This window comes from Lissotriton vulgaris, chromosome 9, assembly GCF_964263255.1.
Source record: "Lissotriton vulgaris chromosome 9, aLisVul1.2, whole genome shotgun sequence".
NCBI classification, from domain to species: Eukaryota; Metazoa; Chordata; class Amphibia; order Caudata; family Salamandridae; genus Lissotriton; species Lissotriton vulgaris.
The window spans coordinates 228,003,041-228,029,674 of NC_141697.1; the positions used below are offsets into that span (position 1 = coordinate 228,003,041).

Here is a 26,634-nt window from a genome sequence, read left to right on the forward strand (position 1 = left end):
TTGATCACGTTTTTTTGGACCCTGATCAAGCCCAGCAGGGTGAAACGGGTTGGTGAAGGAGGATAATGGCTCTGCTAAAGGTTGAATACATTGTTATATTGCCAAATTGGGAGAGTGCTGCGTGTTTTTGAAATTTGGTGAAAGATTTTATGCAAGGCTTGTCCAGCCTTGTCACGGTTCACTCAGGTCAGCTCCTGTCTGGAAATTTTTGGGATGATTCATCAAGGGGGTTCCCAAAACGTGTTTTCTCCATGTTAATTTCCATTGGAAACTTTAGACACGGCTACAGCCTGAACTGCTGAACGGAATTACATCACATTTTGCAGAGAGATAGCTCTTGGTCCAGAAAGCATGCTTTATTTTAAATGTGTAATTCCGTTCAGTAGTTTAAAGATATGTAAAGATTTATAGATATTGATATTTGAGAATTGTGAGATCTGATTGGCTGAGCCCTCCCAAGCATGACCTTTCTTCTGATTGGCTGCCAACACTTAAAACCAGGAAGTGTTGACATCCATCTTGTGCTTCAGATCGAGGGAGATGGAAAAAGGTGAGAGAGACATTAACAAAAAAAAAAGTGGGCAGGAACACCCTGACCCTCCAGGCCTGCTCAGGGGTCCCACAGGGACCCCTGGCCTAAAAACAGCATTTTCTTTTTGACATTTTCGGCCGGGTCGTGCTGGGTGCGCAAACTTCTTCGAAAATGAGAAAGAAAACAAAGCGCTCAACTAACTATAACAGCTGAATTTCTCTGGTTTTGTACAACTGAAATGTCCAACTAACTATAACGTCCCTGAAACCTATTGTTTTTTCAGTGAATATATACATATATGAATATATAATATTATTACGATTTTAATATACATACCTTTATTTTTGACTATATTCTGTTCCACAATATCTTTTATACAATATTTTAGTAGTTTACATACAAAGTTTTTTTGACACAATATTCTGGTTTTACAATATTTTAGTAAGCAATATTTTGTTATACAACCCTATTCCAATGATGGTGTTCTGGCACTTGTGAGGCCATGTCCAATAGGAGGTTGCATGACACAGAGGGAGCTCCTCAACATAGTGTGTAACTGAGCCTTTTAGGTAAGAGTATAGAACCCTGTCCTTCAGGTCCCATATCAGCGAAGTGATTCTCCTCTCTTGAGACACCTGGAGAAGTACCTGTGAAGAACAGAATCAAAGGGATTATCATCATGCTCCACGCCAACATACCATACATCGTCAATGTCTCCATCGACATCATGATTTTTTACATTGAGGCACCTTGCTCCTTCAGGTTGCAGCTATTCGGAAGCCTTTGCTTTTAAACAAATGGTCTTTGGGGAACTCCTTTGCACAAAAGAAGAGGAAACCCTGGCTCTTGGAGAATACACATCTTATGAGGAACTATGGAGGTCTTCATTTTCCAGGTGATGAAACAGAACCAACTCCGGTCAAAATACCAGAAAACCAATCTTTTAAGGCCAATGAAGTCCCTGCAACTAAGGATCAAAAAGCCATTCTGAAGACTAAAGTGCCGAGGGAGACATCACAACAACATAACAGGTGTATTTGTAAAGCTCACGATTACCCGTAGATGTCTTGGCGCTGAATAACAGATGTTTATTGTTACCCAACTCAATGGTACTCATTTTATCGATCTCAGATGGATGAAAGGCTGAGTGGACCCGCCGGGATTTGAACCTGTGACCATGAGGTCGAACACACGCCCCTGCAATGGACGCATTAGTCCACTGAGCCACCATGACTCACTGGGTTTCCCTCAGTGTTGTGGGCCCAAGTGATGCAAATTAAACTGCATGCAAGTACAGGATACTAATTAAGATTGGGGGTGTTATTTTCCCTCCCACCAATTCCAGATTCAATAAGTCATTGGCCAGATGCTGTACACCATCATCCTTCCGGGAAGAGGATTCTATAAACCTGAAAATGCTGCAGTCCAATCACTATTAAACACCTTTGGTGCTTCTGGTTCTAGATGTAGTCAAACCAAACATGGAAACCTTTTTCATGCTGGAAACTTTATAAGATTCATTAGAACAATTTAGTGCCCTGCTTCCAAAAGGTCAAAAGTATATATTTTGAAGATTCTAAAGGAATGAATTATGACATTGGCTGTGCATGGGGACTACCTTGGCATTGTGTTTTAATGGGCTTCATTGGTCCGGGTAATGTCTCACAAACTCTGATGTACAGCAGAAGATCTTGGAATTACCATTCTCATAATTCTCATCGTTTGGCACCCATGCTCATGAGGAAATACATCAAATTAACACTGACATAGAGACATTGAAAACCAATGACTTGGAGAAGAAAAAGGAGTTCCTAAAAGTGCATACGAAGACCTACTGGAGGGATTCGTAGAAACGGCATGCAAAGTAACCCAACTCGAAGAGGCAATGATTTAGTTGATGATTGACAAAAAGGGACTCAGTTGTTCCTGAGGGAAGAGTAAAAAGTAAAAAGTAACAAGGTCAACTGGGGGCTACTTGGGGCTCTGACTCAGGTTGGACCTTCCATTCTTCTTCTCTCTTGGAATGGTAAATTGAGCCTAAGGATCAACACTTGATCCAATTCTGCTACCCCTTCTTTGTTACACCAATGATTTAGTTGACCCTGCAAAGAATAAATTCGGCTACGGACAAAAGCAGCAGAACTACCAGACCATAGTTTGCTAAGAGTCTTCAGACGTACTGGGGAACCCTCTTCATCACAAACTTGCCAGTGATTCCCTAACTGTTGAGCACCCATTGAAATGAGTATAGCATCACCCCTATGGCAAGGCAGACTGTAAGAAAAAGATGAATGGCTGCTAGATATTGTACAGAATATCCATTGACTGAGATTTCAGAGTTCTGTACTTCGCACCACCCCCAGATAAAAGAGGTGATAATTCTTCAAAAGAAAAATACTGAAAAAGTTCCTTTGCAGCAAAGAAATCTACTTTCCCTATTGCCTAACGCCAAAAAGTATAAGTATACAAACTTTATTCCACAGTGACCTCAAAACTGTGAACAGAGGGAGTAAGGAAAATAAATTCAGAAATATTACGATCCATTAAAATGTTATCTGCAGCTCTAGCCAAGGAATGCAGTAGGCCTATTCGTTGCCCACTTTCACACTGTATTAATCAAGAAACAAAAGAATATTTTTTTTGATTTAAAGTAGTAAATTGTCATTGTCAGTTTAAGTTCCGCTTGACGTTAGCGCCCCAATGGTTTTCAAAGTGTAAAGCTGTGATCGCTACATGTCTTTAATGCCAGGGGATTTTTACTTGTACCTGTATACACGACTGGTTGATTGAGGCCTTGTCTCAGTTAAGTGGTTGAAGATCTCGAATCCACAGAAGGCTTTCACAATCTATGACTGCTGGTAAATTAAGAAAAATCATATCCAGTACTTATGAATGGTTCTGGGCACAAAACCAGGAAAGAGGGCAAATTGTCATTAATTATTCAAAGACGCTTTTAACTCTTGACAGCCTCACACCCAAAGGTCAGGCAAGTATCTTCAATCCATGCTTTTTACAGCTTCATTGTACCTAATGCTAGGCTAAACTTGGGACCATTATAGACAGGACTGTGATGTAGATTGAAATCTGTCCCAAGTAGCCTTGTAAGTGTTTGCCTGGTAAAATCGTTTGAACAATATACTGGAATGGGTGCTCCTTCTGAAGTCTCTCTTACTTCTGACCATAATCAGGGGTACATCTTGGCATGGTCAGCAACCCACGTGAATGATCTCGTAGTCCAAGGCTAATAGTCTCTCTCATCTGAGAACAGTTGTACCATATAAATATTTTGAAAAACCACATCTCGGTGGTCTCATTTCTCAGTGTTCTTTCAGACAGTCCAACACCCAATTAATATTTCAGCAAACAGGCAGGAACAAGACTGGGAAATCTGTTGAGAGGTTCAGAAATCTGGAACCAGTTTCAGACTGGAAATGTCTGCAACATGAAGGTTTATCTACCAGGTCTGCAGAACACCAAGGAGATCAACTGAGCAGATATTTGCTGCAAGGCACAAACGGGTCCTTCCATAAGAGCATTGTGGTCCATCTTTTCTTGCATCCCTGTGATTAAACTTCTCTTGTAAGGGCTCTAACAGTTGTTTTCCTGAACGCCCCTCCAGTCAGGTATCCCTTCCCTCGTTCCTAGTTAAATGGCGTTTGATCAAAATGTATGCGGGCCTACATCTAAGCCTATGAGCAAATGTAGACTCCCTTCATCGATGAGCCATCACAGTAGTATGGGTTCTCTCAGGAACCATCCTTCTTTCTTAACAAAGGTTATTTTAGATTTCTACTTATATCAATAGCTCCTGCTTACTTATTATCGTTCCATATGTTCTCGCTTTGGCGTAAAGGGCTCAGCTTACTTTAAAATTTAAGAGAGTGTTTTGATATCAGGTGGATAAAATGAAAGCGATGCAGAAATCAAAGCAAGTCTATCTGTCCAGGCCAAGAATCTTCAGAGCAATCAATTTCAGGTGGAGAAATGCTTACACAGATAGCACGCTACTCAGTGTGAGGGTTTGTGATGTGTTGCAGGCTCTCAGATATATAACATTTTGGTCAGGGCATATTTTCCAATTACTGCTGTCCAAAAGCAGAGGCTGTGTTACGCAAAGTGCTGTTATGCAAACTATTTATCTAATCACTCTTCTGAAATTTTTCTATTCTCATGGTTTCCTGCCACCTTTTCCTGGATGGCCCTGCTACTTTATTTATCAATAGCAAAGACGAATCCATGATGGAAGCGAAATTATATTTATTTTCAGTCCTAGTTCTCTGCAAGGGATATGCTCATAAACATCCAGCTCTCCTACCTGTATACTATCAGAATGGAGTAAAGGTAATAAGACAGATTCTTGTCTTGTCAAGTAAAACATTATATAGCAAATTGAACCTACAAAGCAGAATGGGACATGAAAGTTACTGAAATCCTTAAACAAGCCAGGCCAGAATATTGTATTGTATTGTGATTGCATTTATGTAGCGCTTACTACCCCTGACGAGGCGTCGAAGCGCTTTTTTGGCGAGTAGCACGTTACTCCGGAAACCCATAAAGGATAAGTGGTGAATTAGTATGGTGAAATATGAAAGTGATTTGAGTGGTGGATATTAGTCCGTTATTTGGAGTGAGAAGGATAGTGGAGGGATAAGCGTTATACCATTTCCTGTTTATTTTTCTCTAGTTTGGAAGGAAATCTATTTCCCCCAGTCAAGTGTAAATTTTTACTACTAATTGGGAAATAAAAGTTGTAAAAATAAAGACAGCACATGCTGCTATTTTTTATGATTTTATTACAAAATGTTTTAAAAAATGTAACCTCTTAAAGTTTAAAATGTCTTCAGGTATCAGACCAAGATATTCTATGTTTAAAATTCCCTTGATGCAGAACAATGATTAAAAGTAAGTCGTTTTATCTTATCAGGCAATGTCCAGCACAACACAGGAAAATGGGAGAGAATTTTTTAGGTCTCCTCTGTCAGACAGCACAAGCTGTCTGATTGGGAACGACCTATTGTGGACATGAAAATAACTTACAGTGGGCTTAAAGCCCTCCAATTGCTTCCTATTGGTTAGCTTTATTGTCACTTTCATTTCATTGCTTCTTTTTTGATTGCTTCCCTTGTCCATCTGGTTCCATGTTCTGTTTGTCTGTCCTTTGGGGCATAGCCTCTTTAACATCGTCATGACCGTCTGACTTCTTTTCGATGAAGCAGTTGAGAGTACTGTCTCTCTGATGTGCTTCTCCCCTGCTCTGTGTTGATCCCTTCCTCATGCCCTACCTTTCACCTCCTACTCCTTCTCATCCTTTTTTTACCTTAACCTCCTCTCCACCCGTTCCTCTATTGCCCCCATCCCATGTGATCTTACTTTTTTTTTAAAATATATATTGTTTTAAACGTTTTCTCGATTGGTAAATAGAAAATAAATGTCACCAAAATCATTTCATAGGCACGCACCCACCTCTTCTTTTTTTAAACTTTTGGCCATGCTTCACAGCATGCTGTACAGCATCGCCAAAAGGCATTGGCAACACCAGCAGGTCCCAAAGATGAGATCTGCTGTCTTTGCCAGTGCTGGTTGGGTACAGTGGAGGAAAAAATAATTTTTCAAGCGTACAATTGCAGGTTCTTTCACAGCAGCTATATGGCTACGGTTTCAGGGAAGACACTCCGAGAAGAAAGGATAGGCAGACATGAACTTCTGCAGAGAATTGCCAGAAGAAATTAACTGGAAAAACACAAGGAAGGCAAGAAAATCGTTCAGGTCATACATTATTTGTGAATCTTGCTAGGACTTTGGCCACTACATCAAGACCGTTTCAGTTTGGTTTTACTGGGATTTCTTCTGTGCAGAATTCTCTTCACCCTATGATCGGGGAGCATTCTTATGTGATGTCTTGTCCTTGTTCGACATGGTGCAGTCTAACCATTAGAGGGAGATGGACCCTTTATCGCCAGTAGCCACTCAAGGGGTATATGTTTCAGCTAGATTGCCTGGAATGCAAAGGATTCCTGACAAGTGGGGACCTAAGGAGCCATAAAGTTGCGGGTCTGTGGGACTCCTTGCCTCAGTCAATGTGCACATAAAGAATAGCAGGTGCATAGAAAATACTTTTAGGTATTTTCGAGGCATGTTTATTTCTATTGTTTAATAATGTTACTTAACATTAAATTATGTAAATGTACATATTACCTAATCATGAGCGTCCTGGTTAGTGTTTAAACAGTGTACTTTTCATCAGTTATAGAGGTATACTGCTATGTTGCCTTTTAACAAACATCTGTTTGTGCATTTTCTTTTTGCTGTGCAGAAGAGGAGAGAAGATGAGTTGGATAGCAAGAGAAGAAGAGAGGGCTTGAACCTGGTGATTCCATTTCTTCCCTCTGCTGATAACTCAAACCTATCTGCAGATGGAGATGACTCTTTTATCAGTGTGGATTCTGCCATGCCCAGCCCGTTTAGCGAGGTGAGATGTTCTCTCCGTTCCAGTGCGTAAGTTAATGTTTGACTGGCTGAAATTCATTTACTGATGTTTTGGAGTCAATAATTGAACTGTTTCTAAGATTTTGGGACCTACAGTTCCTCCTTTCCTTACCCAGTCTCTGACTTAGTAGAACTGAAAGTTAAACATTGTTTTGCATCTTGAATCTTTTCTGGTTTCACATATATTAGAGGTACTTGCAGTGACTACTTTTGAGCTGTAAATTGCAATTTGAGCAATAACTGGGAATTACAAGCCATTCTTGTTCATAAATGTTGTAAAATATTTTTCACAAATACAATAATTGTGCAAGAGCAATCAGAAAAGTTTTTTAAATTGTGCTGTATAGTCCACAATTAAAGGGCTCAATCGCTTTACTTTTTAATGTTATATTGGATCTAGTATTGATGCCCAGCTGTGTTTGAGTTCAGCTGCCACCACTGGAGTAGACTGTGCGAGACATATAGAGCTGAGCAGGTTTCTGCTAGAGATTTTACCAAAATAACCTTAATTTATTGGAGTAAACCTAATCTGTGAACGAGCTGATGTTCTTTCTTGAATATCCCTTCAAGATCTCCATCAACAGCGAGGTGCATATGGGATCCATTGCACCAGATGAAAGTAGCAGTGACATGCTGGTCATTGTAGATGATCCGGCATCTTCAGCACCACAGTCCAGGGCTACCAACTCCCCAGCTTCCATCACAGGCTCTGTCTCAGACACTATCAATGGTGAGAAATGTGTTTTATCAGTGAAACATTGTGGCTTGTGAATAACATGTGTGGCTTGTAGTTTTGAAACTTGTGGGTTTGTAAAGTGAAGTATTTTTGAGTTCATTAATGTTTTTTTAAAGAATATTCAAACACTAATGCCTACCAAATAATGTCCCAGTTTCCCATTACCAAAATTGTTACTTATGGAGACAAACCATCTGTGTGTGTCCATCTTAGTTTACTGGTTTTATGCAACCACAGTGCGTTTAGTTAATGTGATCAACATTTTCAATACATTTTTGTTTCTAAGTACTTTCCCTGTTACATTTTCCAAATACCAGTAGTTTTCCAATATTCCTGTACATCAGTTCCATGACTTTTGCAAGTAACTACCTGAGGTATTTTGCTGTGAGGTAAAAAAAAAAGTTGGCCTATGTGGTATCATTTTTGTACTGATTAGTGCTAAGAACAATTGATGTCCAGATATGCAATTTGTCATAAGTTGTTTTCATGTTCTCCATTCCTCGTTAAGGATAACCTTGTAACAATGTATGTGCCAGTGGTTGAGTTATGTGGTGATCAGTTACACAGGCGATATGTGTGAAGTTGTTTCCGGTATGAGTATGTGCATAATTTTAATTCATAATGTATTCTTCAGGGTCAGTTCCTCCTGGGCATCAACTGAAGCTGGAAAAATCCTTTGCTTTTTGCCCAGCCAGTGCTAGATGGGGAAGCAGCAAAAAACACTGTGGATCATTAAGGACATCATTCCTGAAAGTGATCGAACTGCTTCTGAAGAGATTCAGAGCTCCTCCAGTATGCTTGAATCTTTCCCTGTGGTCCGACTAGAAATCCTTGGTGTTCTAACGCATCAATGAACTGTATTACCATGATGATATGCAATATAATAATGTTTGATCTCTTCGAGACTTCTAACCACAGATTTCTTACTGTAGAATATTTCCTAGGCATCAGGCAGTATATGAAATTTTCGATTAGTACCCCTGTGTGCCGGTAGACATCATCGTTTGGCTTCGCATTGGCGTCTCTTGCGTCGGAGGTGACATGCGTGGATCCTATGTAGGCACCACTCCAGTAGGCTGACGTCAGTTCTTTTCTTTCCGCGCCTATTAGCACTGACTGTGAAGAGCTACACCTCAGACCCTTTTTGACAGCTTTTTTCCACATCTTTTTGTCAACACTTTTTAAAGAATGGAGTCTCCTGGCGTGACAAAGATGTCCCCTAAGAAGCCGATGGGTTTCAAGCCATGTGGTGCATGTGACAGACAGATGACCGAAGGCGCAGAGAGAGGGTCCCCCCTCCCTTCGTGGCTATGGAAGGGGTTCACATTCACATTTATTTCCACCTAGCCACCATGACCAACAGGCTTCCCAGCCTTTCCGCAGCCAAGGACGCGGTTCCACAGATCACATGGGGCCACTAGCTAGATGTCGGCCCAGTCCACCACACACTCCAGCAACCACAGCCTCCAAACCCCTTTAGTGTGTCCTCATACCATCATGGGCATCGAGTGGGGGCAGGATGCGCCATCACGGGCACCACTAGAAACCGATAACATCTGATAAATGACTTTGAGGAAAAGATTGCTAAAATTGTGGGGGGGCTGAAGGAGGAAAGGGACAGCTGCAAAGATGCAGTGGCACAGGCAGAAGAAGAGGAACCTCTACCAATATTGTCATCACTGGAAAATTTCACCCCTCTTACAGAGGAGCTCTTTTTCAGTCTGGCCCAGAATGTGTCATCTGGGTCACCTCTAGACGCCCTTCCGCACAGGATCTGGAAGGAATATGGGCCAGAGCTGTTCCTCTGGATGCATCAGATTTGTCGCCAATCTCTTGAGGAAGGCACAGTGCCGGATGCATGGAAGCAGGCAGTGGTTACTTCCCTGCTCAAAAAGCCTTCGCTGGACCCTACGATTCCGACGCATTTTAGGCCCATATCCCTCCTGCCCTACCCGATAAAAATTGTGGAAAAGGTGGTCAGTAGGTCCCTGTCAGGATATCTGGAAGACAACTGCCTGTTGGATAAGGACCAATTTGGCTTCCGCCCAGGCCACGGAACAGAAACTGCATTGGCAACCATGTTGGACACCCTTCGAATGCGAGCCCACAATGGCAATTCCTCAGTCTTGGTGCTGTTGGACATGTCGGCCGCATTCGACACGGTTAGCCATGCAGTGCTGCTAAGTAGGCTGGAAAAACTGGGCGTGAAGGGCAAGGCCCTGAGGTGGATACAATCCTATCTGACAGGTAGACAACAGGTGGTGACCCTAGCACCCTTTTCATCTCCCAAGTCCCTGGTCAGTCACGGAGTACCTCAGGGCTCCTCGATCAGCCCTATTCGCTTCAGCCGCGTAGCTAGGGGGGGGCGAGGGGGGCGGACCGCCCCAGGCGGCACTGTTTTGGGGGTGGCAGCAGCGCGTAACTGGTGTGCCCCGTTGCGGTGGCCTTTTTATTGTACAGTGCTGCTTGTACAGTGCTGCTCTGACACCTTCTGGTAAAAGAATGCATTAAATAAAATCCTGACGTTGAGGCTGTGCAATGATGACACATCCATTAGTCTGGCACGGTGAGGGGACGTCACGTCACGTCACGTCCTGCTTCCAAAGGCGGGGAAGATAGTTTTTGATATAGTTTTTGGAGCAGGAAGCGGCTCGGCCTGGCTCTGCGGGCGCCACCTCTATTATGGAGCTTGAAGCACCTGCCTCCTGCTCACAGCTGCAAGGCCGCCGTCCTGTGCTGTCTCACTCATCCATTACCGAGGCGAGCTGAGCTCACAACACATCCTGGAGTCGGTGACCCGCAGTTCCAGCAGCGGCCGCCAGGACTGTCGAGACTTTGAGGACAGCCCCGGACCAAGAAAGCGGGTGGCAAACTGACTTGAAGTAAGTACCAGCCACCCGACTTTCTATTAACACCATGCTGCTGCAGAAATACACGATCTTTAAAACTGTGCCGTCTGCAGAGGCACACGCTCTTTGAGAATAAAATAATCGATAGAGGAATACAGAAGACTGGTGACTGGCAAGATGGGATGCACAAGGGGGCTCTAAATAAAAAAGAAAGTAAAGAAATAGGCGGCCTTCAGGGAGAGGCTGCGAGCAGAAGCAAGAGAGGGGGCACAAGAGATGGTAAGTCATGGAAGAGGGAAAGAAAGCACCAGCAGCAACAAGAAAGATGATGGGGGAGTGAGATAATTGAAGAGGGTCGAACATAATGGCATGGAGAGCGTGAAATGGAAATCGGAATGAGACGCAGGTTTGGGACAGTGGTGAGTGGAAGGTTGGTGATGTAAGAAGTTGAGAAATGAAGGGCAGGGGAAAAAATGAAATGTAAAGCAGGAGGGGCTGATTGGGGGAAAAGAAAATGATGAAAAGAATGTAAGGAGAGAGCAATGGAATGACGAGGGAGGGAAAGGAGAGCATAAAGGAGACAAGGGGAGTCTTCCTTGGCCGGGGGACATGATGACTGCAGACAGAAGTGTGAGAAAACGAGAGTAAGAAAGAGAGGAGGAGGCAAGAAGGGAAGGACTGAGGACGTGAGAGAGGGAAGGGTAGGGTGGAGATACAGGGAAAGAATTAGTAAAGAAGTGAAGAAAGAATGACCGTGTGAGTGGGAGGGAGACAGAAGAGGAGGCTAGAGGGGGAAGATTTGGGGAGAAATAAGAAAGAGACTGGGAAATAAAAGGAGAGAGGGGAGGAAGGGTTAGAGAAAAGGGATAGGGCCGAGAGGGGCGGAGGCTGTCCTATCATGGAGAGGGGGGGCTGTTTAAATAAGGGAATGGGGCAAGAGGAATAGGGGAGGGGTAAGGGTTCGAAGAGGGAAAGAAGGGGTGTAAAGAAAAGTACGAAGCAAATGTAGGAATCCAGGAGGGACAGAAGGAGAAAAGATTGTGAGAGACAGTATGTGAATAAGGGCGGGAGTAAAGGAGTGAGAATGGAAGGGGAAAATAGAGGTTAAACAATGAGGAAAGGAGGCCGCTGAAAAAGAGTGGAAGGGAGAAAGGGGGGAAATATAAGGACGAAGGGAGTGAATGAATAATGGGACGTATGAAGATGGACGAAGGAAGAAAGTGAGAAGGAATAAGGCAGAGAGACCTGACTAGAAGAATTAGATACATACTATGAGCAGACGTGTCAGTAACAGCTGTAGTGTTCCTGGTATATCCGCTCTACGAAGTAGGGGAACCAGATACCCATGTTTCTAGCAGGAGCAAATCCCTGAACTTTCCAAGGATGGGAGTGAGGTGGGGGACCAGTGCGTGAACACATTACACCTACAATTGTTTGCATTAGTTCACAATCACATGATATTACCGTGGTGAGTCGAAGCCCACTTCCTATCCAATTCTCGTAGACATACAAAAACCTTTTTCGTGTATTGACAACACATTCTTTTTGTCTTTATTTTGCACTTGACTTTTATACAGTGCGAATCTGAACCGAAGAAACGCTTTAAAGTAGCACCAGTCACGTGGCACTGTTCACAATTAGTTTTTAGGCCCGGGCAGATTTGAGTAATGGAATGATTTGCAGGTCCAATATGCTTCATGGCCGGGTGTGCGCGCTATCTACCATACATTGTGTTATGCGAAGGCCTGACGATCTGGGAAACTGTCATATCAGCTGAAGTTGCATTACTCTGGGCTGATTAGAAAAGTCGCTGTGCAGCTACAGGTACACACAAAGAGGAAATATGGAAATAGGATGGTTTTGGCGGAGCGTAAATTCAGTTTCTACTAAGTAGAACTGAAGTGTTTTTACCTATGTGCTTGTTGTTATGTTACACACAACATCTAAAGTAGGTAATTTGCATGCTTTATGACTCTTCAATCAGCCCGAGTTTCTGTTGCACATACCTTGCCACGCATTTGAGGTGAGTAAAATATATATGCATATAACAACAGCCCCTTCTCAGGCAGGAGATACCCGATTTTTTTATACCAAAAATTGCTTTATTGTAGCGCTGTCCTGCCTGAAATGCCTCTGCTTTAATATGGGAGTGCTGGCTCACAGGCCACATCGATGTGCCTGCTGTCTCGAAACGGGTCTCTATCGGGCTGTTTTGGGCCCTGGCACTTTTTTCCAGACTGCAGTGACAGCAAACTGCTGTCACTGCAGTCCGGAAAAAATGGACCACGTGTGCCAGGGCTCAAAACAGAGCCCGATAGAGACCCGTTTTGAGGCACCCTTTAAAAAACTGCCGGTGCTCAGACCCTTTGAGACCCGGTCCACTTAAAGTGCTGTCTGAGGCTTTCATGCACCCCCATGCTCTATTCTGTCTCAGTGTTAATTGCTTAGACTAGCAATACATTTTCAGCCTCAGGTTGTGAATAAATAACGGTCGGCACCGCACACCCTGCTGTTATCTGCAAATCCATTTTTATCAAATTGCTCAGTGTGTCTTTTTGAGATAAATTACAGTCTGCAGAGGGGTTGTGCCCTTGTACCCTTCCATTTCCAGTGCTTTGCAGCCGTTTAACAATCTTCTTACAGTTTCATGGTGCTCAAATGGGTGTAATTTCGGATATTTATGTTTCCGTTGTTTTTATCGCTTGATTTTCCCTGCGAAAAAACTGTCGCTCATAGTTGTTGAAATGTCACTCATAGTTACGCTGACATTATAAAAATGTCACACTTAGCAATCTGAAACTTTGGCAGCTATGCTTCCTTTATGTCCGGCCTGCTGTTGTTCGCCGTACTTCCGGTGCCAGCTGCGCCCCACCACATGCACAAACCATGAGCTGAACATTGCAGGCATTGCTCTGCAACTGCAGAAACGTAGACATGGCTGTCTGTTGTACAGTAGGGTGTCGGAGAGCACTCCATAAAGTATAGAACCCTGCGAATGCTGGTAATTTCTAACTTGCACAGACATACAGTTTTACAGATAAAACTAATATAGCGCACAAACGATGTGTGGAAATCAGGTGTCAATCAATCAAACAAACAGGATTTGCATAGCGCTACATATCACCTGTGAGGTTATCTAGGCACTGTGGGGTAGGGGCAGTACTGCTGTTGAGGGACGGTAATCGAATAACCATGTTTTTAGGCCCTTCCTGAAATCCTGCATGGTGGCAGTCTGTGTGTTCTCCTTTGTAGTGCCGGTCACCGGTGTATTTAACTGTGTAGCCTTGGACTGTGTCATGTATGTGCATGTAACTCGCATGATCAAGGTAACTATTAGCGGCGATACTACGTGTTTCTCGGTCCTTTTTCCCCAGCACCCCTCACCCTCCTCCCAGGGCGGCAATCTGAGGGATAGCCCCGGGCGCCACAAGCTCTAGCTACGCCCCTGATTCTCTTTAATCTTTATCTGCAGCCCCTGATCCCCATGATTAAATCCTTCGGCATAGATTTGATAAACTATGCCGATGATGCACAACTGGTGTTCTCCTTAGAAGGAAGACAGGCGGTGAGCATGGAGACATTTCAGAACTGCATGAGCAGGGTCTCCAGGTGGCTGACCATAAACTCCCTTCAGTTTAATGAGGGGAAGACAGAGGTTGTCTATTGCTCGTCAGCCAAACTGAGTCAACAACCTTCCCACAAGATCAGGCTTGCGCCGGGAGCTGAACCTTGTATCCCAGTTAAAACCGTGCGCAATCTAGGGGTACTGTTTGATGCGGATCTCCAAATGACCTCTCAGACCAATAAAACCATCAGTGTCTGCTTTGGATTGTTGAAAGCACTCAGACAGATTTTGCCCCTTCTGCCTGATGAATCCAGGCCATTAGTAGTTAGGAGTGTGATCCTGGCCAGACTGAACTACTGTAACTCTATATCTAGGGGCCCCCCTATACATCCTACAGGGGCTCCAGAGGGTCCAGTCTATAGCAGCCAAGCTGGCACTTAAAAGACCTCGCAGCTCCTCCACTACGTTGGCGCTAAGAGATCTACATTGGCTGCTGTTAGACCTGGCACCTTGGCGTGGGTCTCCCTTCCACTTTTTGCTGATGTGCCTCCGATGTTTTGCGGGTTTTCCGATACTCAGGGCACTGCGCCACGGCTGATCCGTGCCGCAGTGCAAGTGCTCCCTACTGTAAAATTGTACATACGATTGGTATCCATGATTGGTGCATTGGATTTACTGTCAGTCCCTAGTAACGCGCACTAGAGAGTGCCGGGGCTTGTAGATGCCAATACTGCTGGTGGGCCTGCAGCGCTGGTTGCGCCACCCACCGAAGCAGCCGTAAAGTTGTGTCTGGGAACTGCGACCGCAGAACCCGCGTGCGGTCTCGTACTGTCACGCTAGCTGGGCAAGTGCACCCACTTGCCAGCCCCTGAACCTTCCCTTGACTACATATTAGTCACCCCTATGGTAAGCCTGCGGGCAGGGTGCGTTGTAGGTGTAAGGTAGGACAAGCCCTGATGTGCGTGGCATGTCCTAGTAGTGACTTACAACCAAGACCGTATTTCACTATTGAAGGCTACCTGCTCCATTAGGCCAGACTGAGCTGCGAGAATTATTACACCCTATAATTCCCGCAGGCTCAAGGAGCATGGTAGCGAGTCATGTTTAGTATGCCTGAACTCAGGATGATAAAATATTTCTTGTAGTCAAGTTTATTTTAGTATCCTGGGTTTGCAAATGCTACTTTTAGAAAGTTAGCATTTGCTTGCTTAACCATTTCAGCCCGCCTCTGCTGGTATGTGTATCTGACTGTCTGGGATGTGTGAGTGACAGGGCTGGAGGGATGACAGGTGGTGAATGCGCAGATTACACCTTAGTGGGAGGTAGGAGTGCCTCTTGACTCGAACTGTAGCTGTGCTCGGCCACCACAATGCTGGCTCCACCCTCCTGGGGAGCGGCGGATGACTCTGCCGGCACCTGGCCCAGGAAGGGCGAAGCCCCCATCAACAAGGTACTCTGGCCGCCCCTGTCCGCACAATGCTGGCTCCACCCCCTGTGGGGCGTCTGATGCGCCTGCCCCTCACACTGAAAGCAGAAGCCGGAGTACACCCGCCAGGGTACTCAAGGACTGAGAGTGGCTATGCAAAGGCCCCCCTGGCCTGCGAGAACAAAAGAAATGGCCTATAAAAGAAGGAGCCCTGCTCCTTGAAAATTAGATCCTGTTTGGGCCACAGAAGGACTCTGCCCTACGAGAAGGACCGTGAGAGACAAGGAAGGGTGCTGACTCTTGCCTGTGTCTGGTGCCTTGCTGCTGAAGGAGAGGAAGAAGAAAAGACTACGAGAAGACTTTTGCTTTACTTTGTGCCAAACTCTGCTAAAGAGATCTCCAAGGGCTTGCTGTGAACTTGCCCCCTGACCAGCGTCCCAGGACCAGTGGACGCTACCCCCTGGAGGAAAGCGACTGCGGGTGCTGACCATCGCCGCAGCACCGACGGAGGAATCTCCTCCAAGGCAACGACATCCACCTGACCACCGTGACCGGGGCCCAAAGCAACAGCGAAAGCAAAGTGAGGACCAGCCGCCGCTGGCCCAAACACCGTGACCGCAACTGCACCGGGAGCCCGAGAGCAAAGCGAAGGAGGACCCGTCCGGTCCGAGCTCTCGAGGTGACTGCGCAACGAGCAGCCACTCACCTGCAAAGACGGACAGTTGCCCTGTGAGAATCCGCAAGGTCGGTAGCCTGCCCGACAGCCAGCTGTGAGCCCACAGCTGCACCGGCACTTGGCTGGGTACGTCCCGCACTTGGGGACCGTACTGCCACTTGCCGCCACCGCACAGCCGCCGCCGCCAGGGTCGGAGCGGACGACGAGGAGAGGGCCCTGCCGCCACAGAACACCGCTGCCCCGGATGACCAGTGACCTGCTCGGCTGAAGAGCCGCAACGATCAGCGACCCCGGGAAGGCAACGCGACGTGGGACAGATCCCCTGGAAGCCGCCGGCTCCACAAGAACTTTGATCAACACCGGCCTACGGGCCCAAAGAGAACTACTATAAGAACTGTGGTAACCCGAACTGAGTAACTTGCAACCGTTATCATAAAGTACGTTGACTGTATTCACAAGCCTGCTTAAAATCTATATAAAGATATATATTTTTACAGAATACAGTCTGGTCTCGTTGTGTGGTGGGTTGGTTGTAAAGGTGTACTATTGCAAGTGTTTAACCTATATGCCCCAAAGATTAGCCTGCGACTGCTTAAGCCACACTACCTAGAGGGTAAGCAGAGGTTGTCTGGAAGGTAACCCTCAGCCCTGACGAGGAAGAAGAGAGTCCCTGCTTGTCGCTAGTGTTGCACTGCGCCAACTAGAGACTCCCCCTTCCTACATTGGTGGCAGCGGTGGGATTTTTTCGAATTTACACTTGCGATATCTATACCTGAGCTTCTGACCACTACACAAGGATTACGGTCCAGTTACTTAGCCACAGACTTTGCTTTTTGAATTTTGCCGAAAGAAGATTCCGAGTGCAGAAACCATGCCGGGCACAAAGAGCCTGGATGGAGCAGAGTCCACGACCTCCGAGGTGTTGGAGGTAGAGTGGGACCCCGCCAAAGTGGATAAATATTCCAGGGACGAACTGAAGTTCTTTTGCAAGAAACTCAAGGTCCCGCACGCTGGCTGCAAAAACAAGACACAGCTCTCCAAGGCCCTGAAAGCCTGGATAGAGTCCCGAAAGACCCCGGAGGAGCAAGACGTCCTCGCCGAGCAGAATGCAACGGAGGAGCAGAATGCACTTGGGGATCTGATCGATCTCGAGAGGCAAGACAGCGAGCACAGCTTTGGTAAAGGCCTGTCGCCAGAGGAGCTGGCGGACAGGAAGGAAACGAGGAATCACGAAAGAAAGTTGGCGGAATTGAAAATCCAACTGGAGCTTGAAACAAAAAGAATGGCGCTGGAAGAGCGAAAGCACCAAATGGATTATGAAGTAAAAATGAGGGAGATAAGTCTCAAGGAGAGAGACTTGGATCGTCCTCCCTCTGGTGGCAGCACATCGCCAGTGCAGGTAGAGTCAAGAGTGCACATCCCGAAAGACATAGTTAAAGAGTTCTTTAAGGGGGATGACATAGGACAGTGGTTTAGGGCATACGAGGTAGCCATGTCCTCCCACCGGGTCCCTGACAAGGATTGGGGAGCGGGGTTGTGGGGAAGGTTCCTTAGCGAAGGGAGAGATACCTTGCTAGATTTGCCCGTTGAAAATCAGAGATCCTATGCCCACATGAAAGAAGCTTTAATGAACAGGTACGGGCTTACCCCTGAAATGTATAGACAGAAGTTTAGGGGATGTACTAAGCGGCCTGGGAATACGTATGTGGAGTATGTGACTTACTTTTGCAGAGCACTGGATGGTTGGGTGAAAGGTAACAACGTTAATGATCTTCAAGGTCTCTTTGATTTAATTGCATGGGAGCACTTGTCTGATCACTGTTTTCCTGAGTTACGCCAACACCTGATCGATAGCAAGCTGTCCAGCCCGAGGAAGCTTGCTGAGGAGGCGGACCGCTGGCTCAGCACCAGGGTCCACAAGGGTCCCGTGGGAGACTCCGCCAAGAGTGGGCAGGGTCCCCAGCAGAAGAGTAGGGGGGACAAGGGGGGAAAACAGAAAGGGTTCCAAAAAGGCCCCCAAAGTAGTTCCCAAGGGAGCCCGCAGCAGGGTTCTCAGCCTCCCCCACCCCCAAAGCAGAATGGGGCCCGACAGGTAAACCTGTTCCAAAGGGGCCCTTCAATTGTTTCAAATGTGGCGAGCCTGGGCACATATCCAGTGACCCCAAGTGTCGCCTGTTTGGAAAACCCGCACCCACTGGTGCTCCGCCCCGTCAAGTGACTAGCGTTCACCTGGGAGAAGAAATGATGGTCCCGGGGGGTGGAGATCCCGTTCACATGACCCTGGTCTCACTAGGAGACAGCGAGATGATCCCTACGAACTACCTGCCCTCTAACACTAAGAAATATGGGCAGGTGGTGATCATCAATGGTAAGGAAGCTGAGGCTCTTAGAGACACAGGAGCCGGTGTGACTGCAGTGAGGCAGCACCTGGTGTCTCAAGAGCAGGTTGTACCCCATGCCTACTGTAGGGTTATCAACGCTGATAATTCTGAGAGTCAGTGTCCGATGGCTCAAGTTCCCTTCGAGTGGGGGGGGGTCTCTGGTACTCTGCAGGTCTGTGTGAGAAAAACCATGCCTGTTGACTGTTTGCTAGGGAACGACTTGGAGCACTCCCCTTGGGAAAAGGTGGAGAAGACGACTCACCTGCGGATGGTGGGTCTGCCTGACTGGGCGTGCGTGACCACCCGGTCAATGGCAGCCAGTAGGGGTGATCGAGAGGTCCTGGGGCCTGAAGGAGAGGCCCAGGAACCGGCCTTAGGGAGAAGGCGCCGGGGGCGCGGGAAACCGGCTCCTGAAGTTCCCACGGTCCAGGAGGAAGCAGTCCTTGAGGGGGATGCCCTGGAGCCTACAGGGGAACAGATCGCCGAACTGGGGGACCTGCCTGAGCTGACCCATTGGCAGCAAGAAGGAGGACCATCCAGGGAGGAATTCTGCAGGGAGCAGAAAGAATGCCCTTCTCTCGTGGGTATGCGGCAGCAGGCTGCAGACCAGGCCAATGGTGTTCAGGCCAAAACACATTACGTGTACTGGGAGAACGACCTCCTGTATTCGGAGCCTAAGGCTGCTGAACCTGGGTCAGCCCGTGTGCTGGTGGTACCCCAGAAGTTCAGAGCCTTCCTACTGGGTCTGGCTCATGATGTGCCTTTAGCAGGACATTTGGGGATGGACAAGACCTATGACAGGCTTGTCACCCACTTTTACTGGCCCCAAATGCATAAGAGTTCAGATGCTTATTGCAGAACCTGTCCGACTTGCCAGGCAAGTGGGAAGACGGGAGGGAAGAACAAGGCTCCCCTCCAACCCTTCCCTGTGGTCGGTACGCCATTCCAGCGAGTGGGTATTGACATCGTTGGGCCTCTGGACCCCAAGACAGCCATGGGCAACAGGTTCATCCTGGTCTTGGTGGACCATGCCACCCGGTACCCTGAAGCCATCCCTCTGAGGACAGTGACGGCTCCCGTGGTGGGGCGTGCACTGATGGGAATTTTCTCACGAGTAGGATTCCCTCTAGAGGTGGTGAGCGACAGGGGGACCAATTTCATATCGAAATATATGAAGTCCCTGTGGCAGGAGTGTGGCGTAACGTATAAGTTCACCACGCCCTACCATCCCCAAGGTAACGGGTTGGTTGAAAGATTCAACCGCACCCTAAAAGGCATGATCATGGGCCTGGAAGGTCCGATGAGGCATAAGTGGGACGTCCTCTTACCATGCCTGCTCTTTGCATATCGCGAGGTGCCACAGAAGTCCCTAGGGTTCAGCCCCTTTGAACTACTGTACGGTCACCCCGTGAGAGGACCGCTGAGTTTGGTAAAGGAAGGCTGGGAGCAATCTCCCAGGAAACCTCCCCAGAATGTATATAGCTACATGCTGGCCTTCAGAAACCAGACCAGACGCTTCAGACAACTTGCCGAGGCAAATCTGGAAGCGAGCCAGGAAGAAATGAAGCGGTGGTACGATCAGAATGCCACTCTGGTCGAGCTTCAGCCTGGACAAGAGGTGTATGTCCTGGCCCCAGTGGAGCCCTGTGCCCTTCAGGATAAGTGGACAGGACCATTTGAGGTTGTGGAGCGCAAGAGCCCCGTGACATACTTGGTGGACATGAAGACGCCCAGGAACCCTTTGCGGGTCCTACATGTCAACCGCCTCAAGCCCCACTTGCGAAGGTCCGAAGTGGGCATGTTGTTGGCAACCGATGACGGAATGGAGGAGGAGTCGGAGCCTCTTCCTGACCTCTTGGTGGCCTGTGAGAAAGATGGGTCAGTGGATGGAGTTAACCTCTCACCCACCCTGACCGCCGAACAACAGGAGGACTGCCGCCAGTTGCTGGGGCAGTTTCCAGACCTGTTCTCCCTGGTTCCGAGTGTCACAGATTGGTGCGTCCATGATGTGGACACTGGAGACAGCTTACCTGTGAAGCATAAGGCTTACAGGGTAACTGACAGGGTCCGGGCCTGCATCAAGGAGGAGGTCTCCAAGATGCTTGCCCTCGGGGTGGTTGAGTCTTCCAGCAGTCCTTGGTCCAGCCCCGTGGTCTTGGTTCCGAAGGCTGCTGCGCCGGGAGCCACACCCGAACTCCGGTTCTGTGTGGACTACAGAGGACTCAATTCAGTCACAAAGACTGACGCGCACCCCATCCCCAGAGCTGACGAGCTCATTGATCGGCTAGGGGCTGCCCGGTTCCTCAGCACGTTTGATTTAACGTCTGGGTACTGGCAGATTGCCTTGACCGATGGGGCAAAGGAGAGGTCGGCATTCTCTACACCAGATGGGCATTTCCAGTTCCGGGTTATGCCATTTGGAATGAAGAATGCCCCTGCCACCTTTCAGAGATTGGTCAACCAGGTGTTGGCTGGACTGGACGAGTTCAGTGCCGCCTACCTGGATGACATCGCAGTGTTCAGCGGTACCTGGCCCGAACACCTGCGACACCTCTGGGAAGTGTTGATGACCCTGCGCAGAGCAGGCCTCACAATCAAGGCAAGCAAGTGCCAGATTGGGCAGGGTTCCGTGGTGTACTTGGGACACCAAGTTGGGAGTGGCAAGGTAGCCCCCTTGCAGCCCAAAATCGAGACCATCCTGGCTTGGGAACCCCCCAAGACCCAGACTGCAGTAAGAGCCTTCCTGGGGCTCACTGGGTATTACAGGAGGTTTGTCAAGGGCTATGGCACGATCGTGACCCCCTTGACAGAGCTGACTTCGAAGAAGCAGCCCAGGAATGTGATTTGGACTGACACCTGTCAGAAGGCTTTTGACACCCTGAAGACTGCCATGTGCACGGCGCCCGTGCTCCTGGCCCCTGATTTCTCCAAGGAGTTCATTGTGCAAACAGACGCTTCAGAGCATGGTGTAGGGGCTGTTCTTTCACAGATGACTGAGGAGGGCTTTGACCAACCCGTAGCCTTCATAAGTAGGAGGTTACTTCCACGGGAAAGTCGGTGGAGTGCAATAGAGCGTGAAGCATTTGCTGTGGTCTGGGCGCTCAAGAAGCTAAGACCCTACTTGTTTGGGTCTCACTTCCGAGTTCAGACGGACCACAGGCCCATCAGATGGTTGATGCAAATGAGGGGTGAGAACCCGAAACTGTTGAGGTGGTCCATTTCTCTACAGAGTATGGACTTTACGGTGGAACACCGCCCTGGCACCGATCACGCCAACGCTGACGGTCTGTCCAGATTTTTCCGCCTTAGTGATGTGGAACTCCCTGGGGAAGGGTAGTTCCCCCCACATTTCAGCTGGAGGGGACACATGTTAGACCTGGCACCTTGGCGTGGGTCTCCCTTCCACTTTTTGCTGATGTGCCTCCGATGTTTTGCTGGTTTTCCGATACTCAGGGCACTGCGCCACGGCTGATCCGTGCCGCAGTGCAAGTGCTCCCTACTGTAAAATTGTACATACGATTGGTATCCATGATTGGTGCATTGAATTTACTGTCAGTCCCTAGTAACGCGCACTAGAGAGTGCCGGGGCTTGTAGATGCCAATACTGCTGGTGGGCCTGCAGCGCTGGTTGCGCCACCCACCGAAGCAGCCGTAAAGTTGTGTCTGGGAACTGCGACCGCAGAACCCGCGTGCGGTCTCGTACTGTCACGCTAGCTGGGCAAGTGCACCCACTTGCCAGCCCCTGAACCTTCCCTTGACTACATATTAGTCACCCCTATGGTAAGCCTGCGGGCAGGGTGCGTTGTAGGTGTAAGGTAGGACAAGCCCTGATGTGCGTGGCATGTCCTAGTAGTGACTTACAACCAAGACCGTATTTCACTATTGAAGGCTACCTGCTCCATTAGGCCAGACTGAGCTGCGAGAATTATTACACCCTATAATTCCCGCAGGCTCAAGGAGCATGGTAGCGAGTCATGTTTAGTATGCCTGAACTCAGGATGATAAAATATTTCTTGTAGTCAAGTTTATTTTAGTATCCTGGGTTTGCAAATGCTACTTTTAGAAAGTTAGCATTTGCTTGCTTAACCATTTCAGCCCGCCTCTGCTGGTATGTGTATCTGACTGTCTGGGATGTGTGAGTGACAGGGCTGGAGGGATGACAGGTGGTGAATGCGCAGATTACACCTTAGTGGGAGGTAGGAGTGCCTCTTGACTCGAACTGTAGCTGTGCTCGGCCACCACAATGCTGGCTCCACCCTCCTGGGGAGCAGCGGATGACTCTGCCGGCACCTGGCCCAGGAAGGGCGAAGCCCCCATCAACAAGGTACTCTGGCCGCCCCTGTCCGCACAATGCTGGCTCCACCCCCTGTGGGGCGTCTGATGCGCCTGCCCCTCACACTGAAAGCAGAAGCCGGAGTACACCCGCCAGGGTACTCAAGGACTGAGAGTGGCTATGCAAAGGCCCCCCTGGCCTGCGAGAACAAAAGAAATGGCCTATAAAAGAAGGAGCCCTGCTCCTTGAAAATTAGATCCTGTTTGGGCCACAGAAGGACTCTGCCCTACGAGAAGGACCGTGAGAGACAAGGAAGGGTGCTGACTCTTGCCTGTGTCTGGTGCCTTGCTGCTGAAGGAGAGGAAGAAGAAAAGACTACGAGAAGACTTTTGCTTTACTTTGTGCCAAACTCTGCTAAAGAGATCTCCAAGGGCTTGCTGTGAACTTGCCCCCTGACCAGCGTCCCAGGACCAGTGGACGCTACCCCCTGGAGGAAAGCGACTGCGGGTGCTGACCATCGCCGCAGCACCGACGGAGGAATCTCCTCCAAGGCAACGACATCCACCTGACCACCGTGACCGGGGCCCAAAGCAACAGCGAAAGCAAAGTGAGGACCAGCCGCCGCTGGCCCAAACACCGTGACCGCAACTGCACCGGGAGCCCGAGAGCAAAGCGAAGGAGGACCCGTCCGGTCCGAGCTCTCGAGGTGACTGCGCAACGAGCAGCCACTCACCTGCAAAGACGGACAGTTGCCCTGTGAGAATCCGCAAGGTCGGTAGCCTGCCCGACAGCCAGCTGTGAGCCCACAGCTGCACCGGCACTTGGCTGGGTACGTCCCGCACTTGGGGACCGTACTGCCACTTGCCGCCACCGCACAGCCGCCGCCGCCAGGGTCGGAGCGGACGACGAGGAGAGGGCCCTGCCGCCACAGAACACCGCTGCCCCGGATGACCAGTGACCTGCTCGGCTGAAGAGCCGCAACGATCAGCGACCCCGGGAAGGCAACGCGACGTGGGACAGATCCCCTGGAAGCCGCCGGCTCCACAAGAACTTTGATCAACACCGGCCTACGGGCCCAAAGAGAACTACTATAAGAACTGTGGTAACCCGAACTGAGTAACTTGCAACCGTTATCATAAAGTACGTTGACTGTATTCACAAGCCTGCTTAAAATCTATATAAAGATATATATTTTTACAGAATACAGTCTGGTCTCGTTGTGTGGTGGGTTGGTTGTAAATGTGTACTATTGCAAGTGTTTAACCTATATGCCCCAAAGATTAGCCTGCGACTGCTTAAGCCACACTACCTAGAGGGTAAGCAGAGGTTGTCTGGAAGGTAACCCTCAGCCCTGACGAGGAAGAGGAGAGTCCCTGCTTGTCGCTAGTGTTGCACTGCGCCAACTAGAGACTCCCCCTTCCTACAGCTGCCAATCGGGAGTAGAGTTGTTTTTTAATCCTTATGTATTGTGTACAGAGCCCTGCACAACACGGGACCTATCCCTCTGCAGGAAAGGCTCTCCTGGTAAAGGCCCTCCAGATCCCTGCGCTCCTCTAGCCAGAGTCTGGCAGCTACTACCAGGATCAGGAGGTCGAGGATGAGAGGCAGAGCCTTTTGCATCTCTGCCTCTAGGCTGTGGAACGAGCTTCTCCAGAACATCAGACAAATTGGCACCCTACTGGGTTTCAGAAAGAGCCTGAAAACATGGCTATTCGCCAAAGTCTAATCCCCGTGACTTTATTTAATAGATCCGGTGGCTGTTCTACATGTCTTGACAGCTAGTGTATTGTAGTACCATCTGACTACTTCCTGTTTGGGCTCCAGGATACCCGTAGGGTGACAGTTGCGCGTTACAAATAATAAATACAATACAATACAATACAATAAATGGGTTTTACAGATAGTCCAAAGGGGCAACTCCCCCCCCTCCCCCGCCAACCCCCCTTCTGGATACTCCTCCACCCATGGCACCCACTTAGGACTGGCTGACGGAGGATCAATGTTCCTTGTTCTGACTGGAAGTGTTGGATCTCTTCACCAAGGGAGCCATGAGAGGGCACCAATATCATTACTAGATCGTGGTTGATATTCTTGCTACTTTTGGGTGCCCAAGAAGGGTGGCATCCTTTGTCTATGTGCGGTCTGCACATTCTCAACTTCTTCCTATAAAAGGAGAAGTTCAAAATGCTCACATTAGCTTAAGTCCTGTCTGCCCTGTGCCCTGGAGACTGGATGGTAGCATTGGACATGCAGGACTCATACATTCCTGTCGTGCCTGCCCACAAGTGTTAACTGCGGTTCATGGAGGGCCAAGAGCACAGGCTCCCTTTGGCCTCCCCAGCGCCTGAGGCTGTTCATGAAAGTGATGGTGGTGGTTGCAGCACATCTACAGAGATCAGGGGTTCCAGTCTTGCCCCAGTATTGGAACTCTCATAGATTCCCATAGCTTGTATCATTCCCCGTCGTCAGAATGGGAGTCTCGGTAACAAAATAACATAGCAGTAGGTACAAAAGAGAAAGAAAAAGGCCTAGGCCTCATTCCCTTTTGTAGCATATCCACCTCTCTTTGAAAAAGAGACCAAAACTAAGCAACAGCCAATCAGAACAGCCTCACCCAATAGAACCTTCCTGAGAGAACCTCAGAGCCTCAGATTTTCGTAGCCGTTGTGTAACAGTAACCACATCCGCTGAAGGCTGAGCTTTCCCAGGGAAGAGGGTTGGGTGCATGGGAATCTGCACTCCCCCAAAGAGAGCCGTAGAGGAAGCCATGGATCTTGTGGAGTGTGCTCTAACTCTGCCTTCAAGAGGCTTGCCCGCTGAATCTATGAAAGTTACCAATACTGGGGAACCAAAGTTACAGGTAAGTAACTTGTTTTCTTCCCTTACCTTGATGATTGGCTGTTGATGGTGGACTTGCCCCAGATAGTCGTCTCTCACCTCCAGAATTTGGTGGACCCCATGCATTTACTGGGGTTCACTATAGGCATGCCTAAATCACCGCTGACACTCTTTCAGATGCTCCCTTTCATCTGAGCCATTCTCAACCAGTGCCGTTTCGGGCCTATCCTTTGAACAGCTAGTCCAGGATATTTGAGGTTTGATACCAATGTTTGAGCCTTTATCCTGAATGTCGGTGAGACTAACTCTGAGGCTTTTGGGCCTGCTGCATCCTGCTAGTTAGCACCTGCTGGTATATGCTGGCACTACAATGGGTCCTGAAGTCCCAGTGGGCACAGCGTCAGGGAAATCTATTCAACATAGTTCAGATCTCCAAGGGAACTGCAAAATGGTGGCTGACGAACCCCAATTGGGTCAGCGGCAGACACCTCTCCCTTCTCTAGATACAGTTGACTGTAGTGACAGATGCGTCATTTCTGGGCTGGGGCGGTCATCTGGGAGAGGTGGAGGTCAGAGGACTCTGGTCTCCAGCTGAATCCAGGTTCCAATTTAACCTGTTGGAGCTTTGGGTGATCCATCTGAAATAGATACATTAGTGATAGATTCCTTACCTTAGAATATCCCCAGGCATCAGACTGGATCCGGAATGTTTTCATCAGCGGTACCCCTGCATGTCGGAAGGTGGCGTTGTGCTGCTCCGCATCCGTCGCTGGGGTCGTAGGCACCGAGATGACGTTACGGATACTACTTAGGCGCCACCCATGCTCGCTGACGTTTATCTTTTTCCATGCCAGCAAGCGCAGATCCGGTTA

General features: G+C 48.3%; 1 protein-coding gene across 2 annotated transcripts in view; it reads left to right on the forward strand.

Moving 5' to 3' along the window:
- Positions 1-26,634, forward strand: part of INO80 (INO80 complex ATPase subunit) — a 545,189-nt gene that overhangs the window by 488,868 nt on the left and 29,687 nt on the right. For both annotated transcript variants that reach the window (XM_086937360.1, XM_086937361.1), the window contains 2 exons: positions 6,846-7,001; positions 7,589-7,748. In XM_086937360.1, the coding sequence (XP_086793486.1) occupies positions 6,846-7,001; positions 7,589-7,748 (316 nt within the window). The remainder of the gene's footprint in view (positions 1-6,845; positions 7,002-7,588; positions 7,749-26,634) is intronic.